Genomic DNA, 17,421 nt, shown 5'->3' with positions numbered 1-17,421 from the left:
ATATTTCACCTGCATCTTACAATGGGTGCTCTGTATTCCATTAAACACACCTGGGGCTCTGGGGCTTCTTTTTAATGCTTTTGCCCACTTGCCACTTTGAGTTGCAGTTTCTGAGGGTGGCTCTCAGATATTTTTCTCTTCCTTTTTTTTTTTTTTCATTTCTAAATTCCTTGCTCTCTGCGTACACAAGGGGTCTTAGACTGAGCTGTTGTTCCTTCCTCTCATCCCCAGCGAGGCAAACATTAAAGAGAACTGGAACTTGCCACCTGCCTTTTTGTACTTCAGGTGTGAGTCTGTGTCACCCAACTGCTCCTGCCTGGTGAGTCACTCTTTCAGCTGTGTCTGCGGGAGGCTGACTCAGGCCTTCAAAGACCTTGGCATGCACAAGCTCTATTCAAGACCTTGGAGAGAGATCAAATATGAATGAGGGGAGGTTTTACCTGGAAACCCACCGAGTTCAGCTTCTCTGAGGAGGGCACAGCAGGACCACCATTAGGGTGGTCACTCCTAGGCAGAACGAGATATGGCACAATAACCAATCACACAATATAGCAATATTCACTCATTAGTCCCCTAACCAGAATGCTCCAGGCAGGAAACAACATAATTACAATAAAACAGCAATAATCATTTGAAAATAAAAAGTGCAATGGGCGCAGAGCAGAACTAGGACCTTTCACTTTACAACCCAAGCAAAACAAATAGGTGAATCACACAAATAAATACAAAAACGAAAAAATAAATAATAAAATAAATATTTGAGATGTGTGATAAGATATTACAAATTTAATATCAATAAAGGCATATTTACAATAAAATCAAACATAAAATTAGCACAATGATGAATCCAATACACCCGACATGGCCATGTTTCGACAAGATGTCTGCTTCAGGGGTGATTATATATTTGATTGTCCTTAGTCCTTAACTAGTAACCATAAAAGTCTATCATCAAAGTAGTGAAATTTAATAACAATAAATACTCAAAACATAAGAGATAAATAATGCATTTACAAAAATTAAATACACATTTTAAAATATTACAAATTAAAAATTGCAATACATAACAAATGATTTGGCAAGATAATAGAAATTTGTAAAACAAACACAAAATATATAAGAATTAAAACATACTTCGTAGCCTCTTAGATTATGCATTAATATAAATCAAACAACACTACCACAAAACCAAACAGAACATTTAACATACTACAAAACTAAAAATAAGTGACCATTAAGGACTTGGCTTAGTATGAGATGTGTCCTGTTGAGGACCAGTATTTTTTTTATATTTGGCATTTCAACGTGGATTATATTCAGCTACTATAGGTATTTTCCTATCCCCAGTGGGTTTATAATCTAAGGGCCAGATTTATTCAGGTTTTTCTCCCTCTGTGAATCAGGTACTAAGTTTGGACCTAAGACAATGGAGAGAGTAAAGTGACTTCCCTAAGGAGTGGCAGTGCGATTTGAACTCTGGTTTCCCTGGGCTGTTGTCTGCTGCTCTAACCACTAGGCTGCTCCTAGTGGGTAATGCCAGTCCTAAAGGTCCGAACCAATTGGCATTTAAAGGATGACAACAAAGAATAAGCATGAGACTGATTTACATGCACTGCCTCCATAGGATGCAAATACATCTCCTGCATATTCTTTTGGGTTATTCGGAAAAACTCAGCTGCCGACAGGCCCCTGAGGACTTACACAGCCAAGGTAGGGACTCGTCGAAGCAGCACCTCGGGTGGTGGTAGGGAGTGTCTTGCAAAAGCTGCAGCGTGGTGCAAGCTCTCGGGGCTGGCTAAAAGCGGAGAATTTAGGAGGTGGTGGGTGGACTGCTGGGGAAGTCGGGACAAGAATCTCATTGAAAGTCCATCAGCCCCATCCCAGGGATCCTGACAGGGGAAGGGAACCGTGCACAAAGGCCTCCTTGGTTCTCTTGCAGAACAGCACATTTCACTTTCATTGGGATTCGAGCAGCAGAATCCCAAAAAAGGAGTGGAGGAAGCGAGTGCAAAAAAAAAAAAAATCATGAATAGCACTGATACGATTCAGTGGAAAAAAAAAAAAAAAAGCACTCTTCAAAGCAGAAATGAAACGCTACTGGATGCTGCGTTCCCGCTTTTGTAATGAGGGTAATGTCAGGGCTGCGGGCTCACAATAGCCGCATTGTTACAGAGCTTTCTTCCTCGCTCAGAGGGCCTCCGGCAGTCAGGACCACTCTAACACTTTCTGTAGATTACGCGGCACTTGCTGAGGGGACCTTAAAGTGGACTCGGATCTGTTTCTTCACTCCCGTACTGACCAGAATAAAAAGAAAGGCCTCTTGAGACGAATGGAGGGAAACAGAGGCAGAAGATGTCAGCAGATGAAGACAGCGAGGCCGACAGACACGTTGCGGGTGTTGCCTTTCATCGGGGGCCCTTGGAAGCACCAGGCCAGGAGGCAGCAGGGGGGAGGGCGAGGTGTCGGCGATCCACGTTGCTGCTGCTGCCGCTATAGAGGACGCGCGGGTGTAAGAGATAACGCGCTGGCAGCATCAGAGGGCCAGCCACGTGCCTCCTCCTCCCCGAGCTAGTTAGGGCTTCCGGGAAGGACTGGCCTTAGCCCCGCCCCTGGGGTCGAGGTGATCCAGTGACGAGCTTGCTTTCTATTGGACAAACCCGATGCGTCCGTGACGGTTACTGACCCGATGCAAGGAGCACAGCTCTTGAAAGTTAGTCGCAGTTAAGATCGAGTCAGTCCAATTAAAAAGGTTTCACTTACAGCTTGTTTGTTGACCCTTATTTCCGCATATTCAAGCGGAGTAACAGGGAAAACACAACCCCTTCTTACTATAATACCGCCGACCGTTTTTCACCTCCAGATTTCCCCCTCACTTCCCCTCAAGCAAGGATTCTCGGTGCTTGTCCCCTGCTTTCCTCCACGGGGAGGCTGCTCCATGCATCCGTTACCCTTCTGCGGAAAGATATCACCCCCGTGCAATTCCCCAGTCCACCAAGATCAAGCCTCATACCCTGACCCCTTGCTCTAGGTTTCCAAACCTGCCCTGGAGGACCCCCAGCCAGTCAGGGTTTCACATACACGTGAGATTACAGCCTGGGGATAAGGCTGTTCTCCTTTACACTACACACACTTTTTATTTATTTATTAATTGTTATTTTATCTATTTATTATTACTTCTTGTTAACATTATTATATATATTTTCCTGTTATTTGGATTAACCATGTTCATTGTAAACCGCTAACTTGAAGCGATAGTTACTGTTCATTGTAAACCGGGGTGATATGTATATTATACAGGAACCTCCGGTATATAAACCCATAAATAAATAAATAAATAAATAAATAATAGTCTGGGGATTTTCATACCTGCACGCTACCAAATGCGCACACATGTACACCCGATTTTATAGCATGTGTCTTTAAACTACATGCACGTGTCTTTAAACTACATGCGTGTGATTACAGCCTAGGAACAAGGTTCTTCTCCTTTGTACTTCACGTATGTGATCATAGCGTGGTGAGGCTGTTCCAGAGGCGTGCTAAGGGGGGGCGAGGAGGGTGGTCCACCCCGAATGATGACAAGGAGGAGGGTACCAGCGACTGTGCGACCAGTCAACCTCTTTTCATCACCTGGGAAGAAGAAACGTTCCAGCCAGGAGCAGTGGCCGTCAGGGAGCCCAAGCCCTGCTGGCTGAAGAGAACAGGCCCGGAGTGGCACACTCGGGGAGGCGACAGGCCGGCGGCGGAGCCTAACCAGTCCGCGGCCCGCAGCCTCTCCTGCTGCCTGCCGTCATACTGCTCACCAATCTTCCTGCTTGGGGGGGGGGGGAGGGAGCGGAAGCTGTGCGCAAGCTTCCCCTCCCACACACAGCCTTCCGCTCCTTCCCCGCCTAAGCAGGAAGATCAGTGGGCCATAGGGCACGTAGATAGCAGAAGGCCCCTCGGGCGGTGGTGGAGCTCATCCCGCTACAGCCTGAAGACAACAGGAGACCATGATGTGTGTGAGCTTGTGTGAATGAGTGAGAGCCTGTTTGTATGTGCATGTGTGTGTATGTCTGTATGAGAGCCTATGTGTGTGTGTATGAGAGCCTATGTGTGTGTGTATGAGAGCCTATGTGTGTGTGTGTGTGTGTATGAGAGCCTATGTGTATGTATGTGTGTGTGTATGAGAGCCTATGTGTGTGTGTGTGTATGAGAGCCTATGTGTGTGTATGTGTGTGTGTATGAGAGCCTATGTGTGTGTGTGTGTGTGTGTGTGCAAGAGAGCCTATGTGTGTGTATGTGAGCGCGCGCGCGTGTGTGTGTGTGCGCGCGTGTGTGTGTGTGCGCGCGTGTGTGTGTGTGCCTGGAGGCTGGCTCAGGTTGCGTGAGCCAGCCTGGAGGCTGGCTCACGCAACCTGAGCCAGCCTCCAGGCAGATGCAAAAGGTGAATTAAAATTTGGGGGGGGATTAGGATAGGGCTGGGGGAGATAGGTTAGGGGAAGGGGTGGGAAGGTTAGTTTAGGTGGAAGGGAATGGGGAAAGCTTGCGGGCGTCGGCGTGTGCAAGGTGCACAATTGTGCACCTTGCGCCCGCCGACCCCCGATTTTATAACATGCGCACGCATGCTATAAAATCAGGTGTACATGTGTGTGCATTCGGTAGCATGCAGGTATGAAAACTCACCCCTAAGTGTATAGAAGAGTGAGTGTCTGTGTGCCTGTGTATATATATATGAGAGGGTGCCTGTGTGCAGGGGGGTGGGGGTGAGAGAGAGGAAGCATGTGTGCGTGTGCATGGGTGACACAGGAATCATGTGTGAGAGATACAGAGGAAGCGTGTGTGTCTATCTCTTTCGCACACACACACACACACTCTCAAACTTCCTCTGTCTTTCACCAAACGTGTATGTGTGTGAGAGACAGAGGGAGCATATTTTGTTTGTGTCTGTGTGTGTGTGTGTGTACCCCCAGTTCATGACCATCTCAGGGTGACAGGAATGGAGCGTGGGGATTTATAAAATCCTTATTAGTTTTAATTACTGGGTGTTATTTGATGTCTGCTGTTTTGAAATATTTTATCAATGTTTAGAACATTTTTAAAAATTTGTACAGGAGCTTCTAATTATTGAATATTATTCTATTCATCAGCTGTTTTGAAATGTATATTTTTTAGTAGGGTTTTACTATTCTGATTGATTTATATTTCTTGATTGTATTGTTTTGAGGAATAGTGATTTTCTGCTTTTCCATTGTTGCACTGCATAAGAATCTGGCTTGTGGTTTCCAGTTCAGTTTTTGTCTGTATGTGTGCGTGTGAAAGAGAGAAGAATTGTGTGTGTGTTAGCAAATGAGAGAGACAAGGAGGAAGCATGTGTGTGTATGAGAGAGAGATGGAAGAAGCATGTCTGTGTGTGAGAGAGGTACAGACAAGTGTGAGTGTGTCTCTCACACACATGCTCCCTCTGTCTCTCATCAAGCATGTATGGGTGTGTATGAGAGAGGGGGAGCAAGCATATTGTGTGGGTGTGCATGCGTGCCCCCAAACAGCAATCTTAGGATGACAGATATGGAAAGCAAAATCCTTATTAGTATTAATTATTGGGTGGTATTTGATTTGTCTGCTATTTTGAAATATTTAATCGATGTTTAGGAAATTTTTAAATTATATATTGGGCGGGGGGGTGCCAAAGAAGAATCCGCCCCAGGTGCCAAATACTCTAGGTACCCCTCTGGGCTGTTCTTTTCACTCCAGATACGGATTACGGCCTGGGAATAAGGCTCTTCTCCTTTACGCTACTCGCATAAGATTACAGCCTGGGAACACTATGTGCACTATATATACAAGTGGTTATAGCACAGCGAGGCTGTTCTTTTCTCTCCAGACACGGATTCTGTGTCTGGCTCCCTTGCTTCTCCTCTGTTCCTTGGCTACTAGTGAAATACCGTGCTCCTGTCAAACCCCTGGCTCCCCGTCACAGGTGCATTCATGTTCTGGCTTCTGGTTCCCTTTCCGCTCATGTTATTCGCTGGTCCCCCATGCTAATCATCGCACACTTCTCTGCATCCCCCTTTACTCTGTGCGAGAAAGCTTATCATTTCTAAGCTTTCTCAATACCAGCAATGGCTCTCTGGAGGGTCAAGGAGTCCACCTCGCTATACAGTCCTTATTCAGAAATGGACATTGTCCTAATCTGTGCCATGGGAAAAATATTCATTGAATAAGGACCTCTGCATTTTCTTTAATACTAAACCAAAAATTCACATTTTCTGGTTAGCTTATCCCAATGCCTTATCCCTCATTTTAGCACTCCCTTCCTCAATTCATTTTTGGATCTTTTTTTTGTCTGCTTGGTCAGTCTTTCGTTTTAGCCACCCAAAGCACCTTACCAATAAAATAAATCAAATGAATACTGCAACAATGAACCGGGACATGTTTTCAGCGATTCTGAGTAGCTGGTATTACTTTTCAGTGCTTTAAAATCATGAGAGGTCTTGAACGAGTAGATGTGAATCGGTTATTTACACTTTCAAATAATAGAAGGACAAGGGGGCACTGCATGAAGTTAGCAAGTAGCACATTTAAGACTAATCGGAGAAAATTCTTTTTCACTCAATGCACAATAAAGCTCTGGAATTTGTTGCCAGAGGATGTGGTTAGTGCAGTTAGTGTAGCTGGGTTCAAAAAAGGTTTGGATAAGTTCTTGGAGGAGAAGTCCATTAATGGCTATTAATCAAGTTCGCTTACGGGTAGATTTTCAAAGGGATACGCGCGTACCCCCCGAAAACCTACCCCAAACCCCCCCTGTGCGCAAGTCCCGGGGCTTGCATGAAGGGGCGTGTTTGGGGGCGTGTTGGGCGTGACGCGGCGTTTCGGGGGCGGTGACGCGGGCGTGGTTTCGGCCCGGGGGCGTTCTGGGGGCATGGCCACGGCCTCCGGACCAGCCCCCGGGACCGGAACACGGAGCGGGGCAGCCGTAACTTTGCCGACAAAGGTAGGGGAGGGTAGATAGGGCTGGGGGGGGGGGGGGTTAGGTAGGGGAAGGGAAGGGAAGGTGCGGGGGGGGGGGGGGGGTGGAAGGAAAGTTCCCTCCGAGGCCGCTCCGATTTCAGAGCGGCCTCGGAGGGAACGGAGGCAGGCTGCGCGGCTTGGCGCGCGCAGGCTGCTGATTTTGGGCAGCCTTGCGCGTGCCAAGCCGGATTTTAATAGATATGCGCGACTACGCGCATATCTATTAAAATCCTGCGTACTCTTGTTCACGCCTGGTGCGCGAACAAAAGTACGCGATCACGCTAATTTATAAAATCCGGCCCTTAGGGAATGGCCTCTGCTATTACTGGCATCAGTAGCATGGGATCTTCTTAGTGTTTGGGTACTTGCCAGGTTCCTGTGGCCTGGTTTGGCCTCTGTTGGAAACAGGATGCTGGGCTTGATGGACTCTTGGTCTGACCCAGCATGGCATGTTCTTATGTTCTCCTCATTAGTTATGTTCTTATTGTTTCATATACAGCTGAAGTTCACACTTGTAACACCTGTCTGTGTTTTGTTCTAGCGTTAGAACAGCTGCTCACCGAACTGGAAGCTTTCCTGAAGATCCTGGAGAAAGAGAACCTCAGCAGTACAGCCCTCGTGAAGAAATGTCTGCTCTCGGAGCTCCTGCAGGTCTACCTGAAAGCCAGCAGCAGTGAGTTCAGCTCTGTGGGGTATCTGTGGGAAGGGGTGAGACCCGGTGGTAAGAGCAGTGAGTTCAGCTCTGTGGGGTATCTGTGGGAGGGGGTGAGACCCAGTGGTAAGAGCAGTGAGTTCAGCTCTGTGGGGTATCTGTGGGAAGGGGTGAGACCCGGTGGTAAGAGCAGTGAGTTCAGCTCTGTGGGGTATCTGTGGGAGGGGGTGAGACCCGGTGGTAAGAGCAGTGAGTTCAGCTCTGTGGGGTATCTGTGGGAAGGGGTGAGACCCGGTGGTAAGAGCAGTGAGTTCAGCTCTGTGGGGTATCTGTGGGAGGGGGTGAGACCCGGTGGTAAGAGCAGTGAGTTCAGCTCTGTGGGGTATCTGTGGGAAGGGGTGAGACCCGGTGGTAAGAGCAGTGAGTTCAGCTCTTTGGGGTATCTGTGGCAAGGGGTGAGACCCGGTGGTAAGAGCAGTGAGTTCAGCTCTGTGGGGTATCTGTGGGAAGGGGTGAGACCCGGTGGTAAGAGCAGTGAGTACAGCTCTGTGGGGCATCTATGGGAGGTGGTGAGACCCAGTGATAAGAGCAGTGAGTACAGCTCTGTGGGGTATCTGTGGGAGGGGATGAGACCCAGAGGTAAGAGCAGCGAGTACAGCTCTGTGGGGTATCTATGGGAGGTGGTGAGACCCAGTGATAAGAGCAGTGAGTACAGCTCTGTGGGGTATCTGTGGGAGGAGGTGAGATCCGGTGGTAAGAGGAGTGAGTTCAGCTCTGTGGGGTATCTGTGGGAGGGGGTGAGACCCGGTGGTAAGAGCAGTGAGTACAGCTCTGAGGGGTATCTGTGGGAGGGGGTGAGACCCAGTGGTAAGAGCAGTGAGTTCAACTCTGTGGGGTATCTGTGGGAGGGGGTGAGACCCGGTGGTTTAGAACAGTGAGTACAGCTCTGTGGGGTATCTGTGGGAGGAGTTGAGATCCGGTGGTAAGAGCAGTGAGTTCAGTTCTGTGGGGTATCTGTGGGAGGGGATGAGACCCAGTGGTAAGAGCAGTGAGTTCAGCTCTGTTGGGGTATCTGTGGGAGGTGGTGAGACCCGGTGGTAAGAGCAGTGAGTACAGCTCTGTGGGGTATCTGTGGGAGGTGGTGAGACCTGGTGGTAAGAGCAGTGAGTACAGCTCTGTGGTTATCTGTGGGAGGTGGTGAGACCCGGTGGTAAGAGCAGTGAGTTCAGCTCTGTGGGGTATCTGTGGGAGGGGGTGAGAACCAGTGGTTTAGAATAATGAGTACAGCTCTGTGTGGGAGGGGGGTGAGACCCAGTGGTAAGAGCAGTGAGTACAGCTCTGTGGGGTATCTGTGGGAGGGGGTGAGAGCCAGTGGTTAGAGCAGTGAGTACAGCTCTGTGGGGTATCTGTGGGAGGGGGTGAGATCCGGTGGTAAGAGCAGTGAGTTCAGCTCTGTGGGTATCTTTGGGAGGGGGTGAGGCTTAGTGATTAGAGCACTGATTATACCTTGGGTGTATCTATGGGATATGGTGGTTAACGCAGTGAGTACAGTTTTGGGAGATGTCTTCGGGAGGAGGTGAGGGCTAGAGGTTAAAGCACTGACTATGGCTCTCTGGGATGTCTTTGGAAAGATGCGTAGTGGTTAGAGCTATGAACTGGGAGTTAAATAAACTTGTCAGATCTGTGAATTCAGATCTTGCTCTACCCCTGGCTACAATAGGGTAATAACATTTTTCTTTAGGTCATGCGATAGCTCTGTTGGAACCAGCAGGCTACAACTCCCCACAAACCAACTGGGTTGATGCCAGTAGTAGTGGCCCAAGTGCTATCCAGAAAGACTACGGGAACCTAACTACCGGTAGTTGCATTTTCGAACAACAGCCTTATTAGTTTTTGGGCACTAGCCACACTAGTAAATGATGGACTATCTAGTCTACCCAGCATTTACCAACCCCCTATCCTATTGTGTCCCCTTTAGAGTTGCAAGTGGCCACTCCCTGGAGGTTTCCCCATTGCCATCCAGGAAGCCCAAATGCAGCCCTATCCCTGCTGCCCTGGGCTGCAACTATTATTCAGCGACGCCTTCAGACTTGCCTCTTACCATGCTCTTGCAGCCAGGGATCCTCTGCGGACACAAATAAGGGTGGTGATTGGTTACGTTTATTAAATTACCATGAACAACGTTGGATACATGTATTACGAGCGGAACAACCTGCGGGTCTCAATGAAGAGCTTGACCGGCTGCCTTTAGTTTGAGTCACGTGCTCATTGGTTGATTTGAATTTCCAAGACATGGTATAGTAGTTAGTATGAGAAGGAAGACGTCGCCATAACGGAGGAACGCTGCTGAAGTATTACATTACGGGAAGGAAAGCTGTTTCTTTAAATAGATTTGAGAAGTGATGGTTTGGAACCACAGCCCCTGATGAAGGAACTTTCCCAAAACTCGGTCAAGTTGGGTTTGATCAGCGGCAGTGGATACATTGTAGCCTTACAGAAGATAAACTGAGCGAATGAAAAGGGCAGCAGTATACAAGCAGACTGACCACGAAGTACAGGGGACGTTTTGGCGGCTTGTACACCAGCTAAGTATAGAGCATTTTAATAATAGTACATCTGGCGTGTTTTCTCACAAAATCATTTTTAATGTTAGTGGCACTGCTGTACACAATAAAAAGGAGGGGAGGCAGTGTGTTGATGATTATAAAGATCAGACTATTTGGTAACCGGGATGGTATCTTAAATAGTAGTTATATGAAACCACCACCACTCTCTTCAAAAAATTTTTTAAAAGAAGCATTTTTAAAGCAGATTTTGGTCCACTACAATAACATAAATTGGGCATGCGGGGTTAACATTTTGGTTATTTTTGTGAATTAGATTAACCTCTTTAGAGTGGAAATTTTCTTCTGGTTTGTGGCTATAACCTTAACGTTTATTGCACCGGTCAAACTTTCTTTGAAATAAAAGAATATTTCTCCCTTTGCTCAGGGGGTTGATTCAGAGGCATATTGTATGTTGATAGTAGAGATTGTTCCCATACAGAAGATGAATTCATGGACATTAATGCCATGGTCCCACACTTTTGTAATTTTGTGGGGTCTCTACTTTTGAGATTATGGTTGAGTTAGATGGCATTCCAACCTAAGCATTAATGGACTCTGGGAGTGTGAAATTGCTTGTTCGAAGAGAGTTACTGAAGGAAGTCCAGACTGACTACGACAGAGTAGTGACCAAAGGCAGTCTCCAACAAGCCAGGTACAACTGAAGACCTCGGTCGGCCAAGACAAAATTAAGGTGGGAGTTCTTCCTTGGCTACCCTACCCCAAGGTCATAGGTCAGGACTGTGCAAACTAGCTGGATGAACTAGCTCATATAGGGTTCATCCAGCCACAACAACGACAAATTTGACTTTAAAGAATTCTTTCCCTTGAATGATCCAGATTTCTATCATAAAGACTCGTAGACTCCTAAGCCCTGGAGGCAGTGCCGACAGGACAAATGCACTTATGCTGCTAATTTAGAGGCAGTTTGGAAGGAGGTATTGGAGTCAGGGGAAGAACAGCCACCCACCCACCCAAAATGTCTTACCTGGCCTCTTTGAGTGGGAAAAAGGGGGTGACCTGGGGAACTTCAGATGGGACCAGAGGGAGGATGAGTCCTTTAAGTGGACCGAGGAGCATATACAGAGGGTGGAAGGAAAGGTAGTCCTTGGAGCACAATTTACAGACGATTTCTCCTTATTTTGTGATGAAAAGGAAGTGCGGAGGGGGAATTGATAGAACAATTCCTAGTTCCCAAACCATATTGTCAACTAGCACATGGCCATCTTCTAGGGGGTCACCTGGGAGAGGAAAAGACCCGGAAGAAAATATTGGCACAATTATATACCAGAATTGTGGTACAGCAACGACCTTATCAGATTCCTGTAACCAGGCGCTGCGTCATTCAAACCAAAATAAAAAAGATGCTCCAGCTCGGGGTTGTAGAGGAGTCTAACAGTGATTGGTCCTCACCCATAGTGTGATGCTGAAGCCAGATGGGAGCCCGATGCCACAAGTGGATGAACTGATTGAGAATCTGGGATCAGCCCAGTTCATCTCTACCCTGAACCTTACAAAAAGCTATTGGCAGGTACCTCTCACACCAGCAGCGAAGGAGAAGACTGCTTTCTCGACACCAGGAGGACTTTTCCAATTTACTACCCTCCCATTTGGACTCCATGGTGCCCCTGCAATATTTCAACACTTGGTTGACCACCTGCTCCGCCCACATCAGAGGTACACAACCGCCTGCTTGGATGATATCGTGATGTACAGTCCAGATTGGAATACACGTCTAAGCCAACTCCAGACCTCGCTAACCAATCCGAGGAAAGTAGGACTGAAGGCCAACCCTAAGAAGTGCCTGTCGGGAGGGCAAGAAGTCCAGTATCTCAGCTACACCCTGGGAAAGGGCAAGGTACATCCACAGACCCGGAAGATCGAGGCAATCACCAGGATGCCAGTCCCACAAACAAAAGCAAAAGTGAGAGCATTCCTAGGCCTTATGGGATAATAGAGAAGGTTTATCCCCCAATTACTTGGAGAAAGCAGAGCCTCTCACAAGGCTGTTGGCAAAGAAAGCACTAGAGAAGGTATAGTGGTCAGCTGAAGCAGAGAAGGCCTTCAGGGCTCTGAAAGAGGCAATATGTTCCAAACTGGTGCTGATAAGTCCAGACTTCACCGAATCCTTTGTGGTGTAGACTGTAGCCTCAAAAGTAGGCTTGAGAGCAGTCTTATTCCAAGAAAAGGATAGTCAGGAACATCCTGTGGCATATATTAGCTGGAAGCTGATGCTTCAGGAGAGGCGTTATTCTACAGTTGGCAGTCAAGTGAGCCTTTGAGGCCTTGTGTTACTACCTGCGAAATGGACCACTAACCTCTCTTATAGATAAATAGAAACAGCGGCGGATTCCCGATGAAGACCGGCCCGGGGATTCGCCGCCCAGGCTGGCCCAGGAGATACCACATGGTCTGCCAAGCACGGCTCTGTCACGGCCGCGCTCGGTAGACCACGTGATTAGCGCGACCAGCCCACCGAGGGATGCCCTATCCCCCGATAGGCCAATCCACCCCTGAATAGAAATGAGTCCAATGTGAGGATGATGAGATGGTTCCTGGCCCTATAGCCCTTCAACTATAAGATCTGACATAGGGAAGGAAAAGGGAATGCCAATGCAAATTTCCTGTCCAAAGAGGTGTCCTTGATACAGGCATGTGCTCATTCTGGCAAGGCTGAGCTGAGGGGGAGGGTATGTGAGGGAGTCTACAGAAAACTCCCTCAGACCACCTTAAGGGACTGGCCAAAGTTCTCTGGTCTGGTCCTCCTTAAGTCCCAACCCAGCAAAGGATTTTGGGCCCAGACATAACATAAGAAGGCAGGGACCAGAAAGGTTAGACAGGCCCCAGGGAGCAGACAGAAATGCATTCTATGCAAAGACCTTCTATGTCTAATATCTGTGTGCTACCTGAACTTAAGGTGAGCTGCATTTGTTTGTTTGACTTTCTTTTACTATAAATAAACTGCACCTAATGGGGAAAAAGCTAGAGTCTGCCTCCATATTCCTTCTGGCTGTTTCCCAAGCTGCTATCGCCAAATTACAACACTATACCTTCAGCTGTATCCATTCTGTTGCATATCTTTGTGTCATTCGCAAAAAGGCAAACTTTTCCTCTAACACTTCCACAATATTGCTATCAAAGTTATTGAACAAAACTGGCCCCAGGACCAATCCCTGAGATACTCCACTTATCACTCCTCTCTCCTCAGAGTGACCTCAATTTACCATTGCCCTCTGTCACTCAACCAGTTTCTAATTCAGATTACTGCTTTGGAATCCACCTCCAGGCTATTCGGTTTATTAATGAGCCTTCTGTGCAGGAAGTATCAAAAGCCTGGCTGAAGTCCAAGTAAACCACATCCAGAGCATGTCCTTGATTTAATTCTCTAGTCACCCAGTCAAAGAAATCTCTGAGATTCGTCTGACATGGTCTACCCCCAGCAAAACTCTGCTGCCTCAGATCCTGCAAACTACTGGATTGTAGGTAGTCCACTATCCTTTTCTCTATCCTTTTTCTTCAGAACAGTCTCCATCAATTTTCCCCACCAATGAGGTAAGACTAACCATCTTGTAGTTTCCAGTCTCCTCTCTGTTATCACTTTTATGAAGAGGGACTACATCCGCCCTTCCCCAATCCTGCGGGACCCCACGCAACTCCAAAGGTCTATTGAAGAGACCCTTCAGCAGACCCTTGCCAGGACATCGCTGAGCTTAACCAGATATTCTTTGCCGTGTTTTCTTTGTTGTGTCTCTCCGTACATCCTTCAGGAAAATCTTTTGGCACCTTACGTTTATGGCCATCTCTTTGATAGCCGTTTACATGATTGCGAAGCTTTACAATTAAACACTGGGAAGGGGATGAGGGGATGGGGGCCTGTTGCTGGATTAAATACGGGAATTTTTAGGCTATCCACCCAGGAGAGTAGAGGCCCAAAGTGCAAGAGAACAAAATCTGATTTGGATAAGGAGTGATATCCTACAAGCGATCAAGCTTCTATAGCTGGCAGTCGAGATATCTCCTTAGCAGTGTAGACTGAAATAATAACTAGGTAGACTGGATGGGTCAATTGGCTTATCTGAAGCCATCTACTGTTACCATGTTGCTCTCTTTTTTCCACCTTTGGAAGCTGCAGGTCAGACACCAGACGTTAATGGACACGCATTCTACCCCAGATTTGGCTAGGTTTCAGGAATATAACATAACAAAGCACAACAGGATCATGTTTGAAGGAAAGGCACTATATAAAATCACATTTTTATATTGTCTTGCAAGTATGGATAGGAAGTCAGATTGCAATTTAATTCTCCTAATCTGTGACTTTTGGCAGCAATCTTATAGTGATAACATTGTCAAGTGAGGGTCCAAATCAGCTGCACCCACATCTCAGGTCAATAAGTTAAAATGAGAGTCATTACTGGCTTTGATTGTGGTTTGCCAGATCGCACACCAATCCATATTTACTTAAGCCACACCAGGTGAGATCTCCTACAGAAACATAGACACATGATGACAGAAAACGTCCATACAGCCATCGACACCAACAATTCAGTTTTACAATCCCTACCTCTCCCTCAGAGTGGATATCAGAACCACACACAGGGCCAATGCAAGGGTATTAGGCCCCCTAGGCGAACCTTCTGCCTTGTGCCTGTGCCCCTGCGGCCCACCAAACCTCTACTGCTCTCTGATGCGAACGGGATAGGCTCCGCTTGTGGCCCCACATGGCTGCTCTTCGATGTCCCCCAATGGTTGGCGCCCTAGGCGACCGCCTAGTTCACCTAATAGGAAGCACCGGCCCTGACCACACAGCATGGAATAAATAAATGATGATGATGATGATGATGATGATGATGACATGGTTCTGAATAATCCAAGCCACTTCTCCAAGCCTTCCTCATAAATGTATCTGATTATGTGCAGTGCAAGGAAATGTTCTGCCTCATCTCTTTCCACACCTTAAAAGCAGGCTGACTCTGTTGCTAAGAGAAGTTGGCTAGGTCCGCTGGGCTGCCCATCCCACAGGTTGCTTTTGGTCTAAGGGGGAATGGGAAGGGCTAACCAGGGAGTTGGGGAATGGAAAAGGCAGAAGGTGAAGAGAGGAAGAGACTAACCCAAGTTGTGCATCTGAGAAAAAGGGCTGCAAGAGAGCACTGAAGTTTCTGGGTAAGGGAAGGCAGATTGCCTAACACAACCTGCTTAGTTTTCCACTGGGCCCACACAGGAGGTTGGTTAGCTTGCTGAGTGGAGGACTATGGAGGCTGGGTTGGGCACAGGCAGAAGGCTAGTTGAATGGTTGGTCCCAAAAGACCCAAGATGGCAACCCTTATCCTGTCGGAGATTATTTAATTTTCATGGATCCTACACCTCATGAGCTGCTGGCTGATTGGTTGAGACTGGACCAGGAATATTAAACGGTGTGTTGTCTTTTCAAAGAAAAAGTAAATTGTGTTGTTTACATATAACAGCAGAGTCTCTGGCATGGACAGTACCTTCCTGGTTCTCTTAAAAAGTGTACAGTAGCCACCTGGTTCCATAAAGACCTGGCCTTGCATTTTTTTGATATGTATAAAACTCAGTAGTGGAGATATTGTAGGGAAGGAGTTGTTGGGACCCCGGTTCGAGTCTCTTACGTATCCCACTCTTCTCCGCCCTAGGCTGCGATGAGGAGTACATTTACATGAACAAAGTGGTTCTCAAGAAGCAGGATAAGGAGCAAGATGGACGAGAGCAAGGTATGGAAGCTGGCTTCTCTTTCTTAATGTAAATAGATCCAGCTGAAGTACCGCACTACATATTCTTTACCAAATGTTTTATTTTCCTGTGTTTTAGTTCTGGATCACACAACAGTAGAATCTCTGACCAATGGGGAATCCAGCCAGCATTTGCTAGCCCCTCAGAAGTGTCTTCCCAGCCTCCCCCCTCCCAAAATCGTAAGTCCTATTTTTATCCTCTTGTGTAGCTTCCACAGTAAGGTCACATGTCATTAGGGTGATGAAATATATTTACATTTACATTTATTATTATTTATGAATCGCCTAACACAAAAAGGACTAGGCAATGAACAAGAAAACAGTCATAATATTAAAATCGTAAGACCAAGAACACAAAATGATGAAAATAAAACAAACAAGTAAACAATAAACAACTTAAAAACTCATAATTAAAACAACAACATATCATAAACGTAATTAAAAACTAGAGTAAAATAACGTAAAACTTAAAAGTAGGCTAGGTTAAAAAGAAACGTTTTAACTAGTTTTCTGAAACTCTTAATAGAGTCACATTGTCTGATGTCAGTGGGAAAAGAGTTCCAGAGGGTAGGCCCTGCGATGGAGAATGCACACTCTCTTGGGGACAGAATCTCAAGGAGACCACGTTGGGAAGAGCACAATGATCTCGTAGGTTGATAGAATCTCAGAATAGCGACTTCCGGGGATGACGTCACCCCGCACGGATGCTTAACTCAAGAGCTCCATGCTCCCCTCTCCCGAAATCCCTTACCATCTGCCGGGGAATCGGTCCACTGCACACTAAATTAGTGTGAGCGTGGAAGGGAACCTCTACACAACAAAACCACTGTGCTCCTGTAACGTTTAGCGGTGGGGAAGCACGGGATGCATCATCGCAGCTCCCGAGTCTGCACAGAGCGAGGGACCCCCGCTGCCAAAATGGCGACCAGCACAGAGGATGCGAAACAACTCCACCTCCGTGTCGGAGGATGTTCTCCTGCAAATATCATCGCAGGTCTCCGGCGCCCTAGACGAGCGGCTTATTAAGTTACAAACAGCGATGGATGATATTAAAGCTGCGCTGGAAGGGCAGGCCAAGCGCTTATTTATTTATTTATTTATAACTTTTCTATACCGAAGTTCAAATAACAGAGTTAATTATCACTCAGGTTTACATTACAACCATAAACAGACAGTGACAAAAAATTGTCTTACATAGAACAGGAGGAGAAAAAAACTTGGATACAACTTAAGCAAGGGGAAAATATAACGAATCAAACTGGTAAGAGCTGAAAGAATTGGCTTTTTGGGGTAAAAAGGAAATCCGAGGGAGGGGGTTGGAAGGAGGGGGGGGTGGAATGGAATCGGGTTACAATAGCTTTAATGAAAGTCAAATGCATATACTGGATAGCTTAGGCAGCGGAAAAAAATGTGCTTAGGAATCTAA

General features: G+C 46.9%; 1 protein-coding gene across 1 annotated transcript in view; it reads left to right on the top strand.

The window, feature by feature from the left end:
• The window catches only part of AFAP1L2 (actin filament associated protein 1 like 2), a 220,492-nt gene that overhangs the window by 96,930 nt on the left and 106,141 nt on the right, over positions 1-17,421 (top strand). Inside the window, exons 2-4 of the mRNA XM_029610465.1 lie at positions 7,532-7,663; positions 15,900-15,977; positions 16,075-16,175. Of these exons, the coding sequence (XP_029466325.1) occupies positions 7,532-7,663; positions 15,900-15,977; positions 16,075-16,175 (311 nt within the window). The remainder of the gene's footprint in view (positions 1-7,531; positions 7,664-15,899; positions 15,978-16,074; positions 16,176-17,421) is intronic.

Source organism: Rhinatrema bivittatum, chromosome 7 (assembly GCF_901001135.1).
Source record: "Rhinatrema bivittatum chromosome 7, aRhiBiv1.1, whole genome shotgun sequence".
Classification (NCBI taxonomy): domain Eukaryota; kingdom Metazoa; phylum Chordata; class Amphibia; order Gymnophiona; family Rhinatrematidae; genus Rhinatrema; species Rhinatrema bivittatum.
Note: the sequence above shows the minus strand (reverse complement) of the source record. Positions and strands in the feature narration are given on the sequence as shown.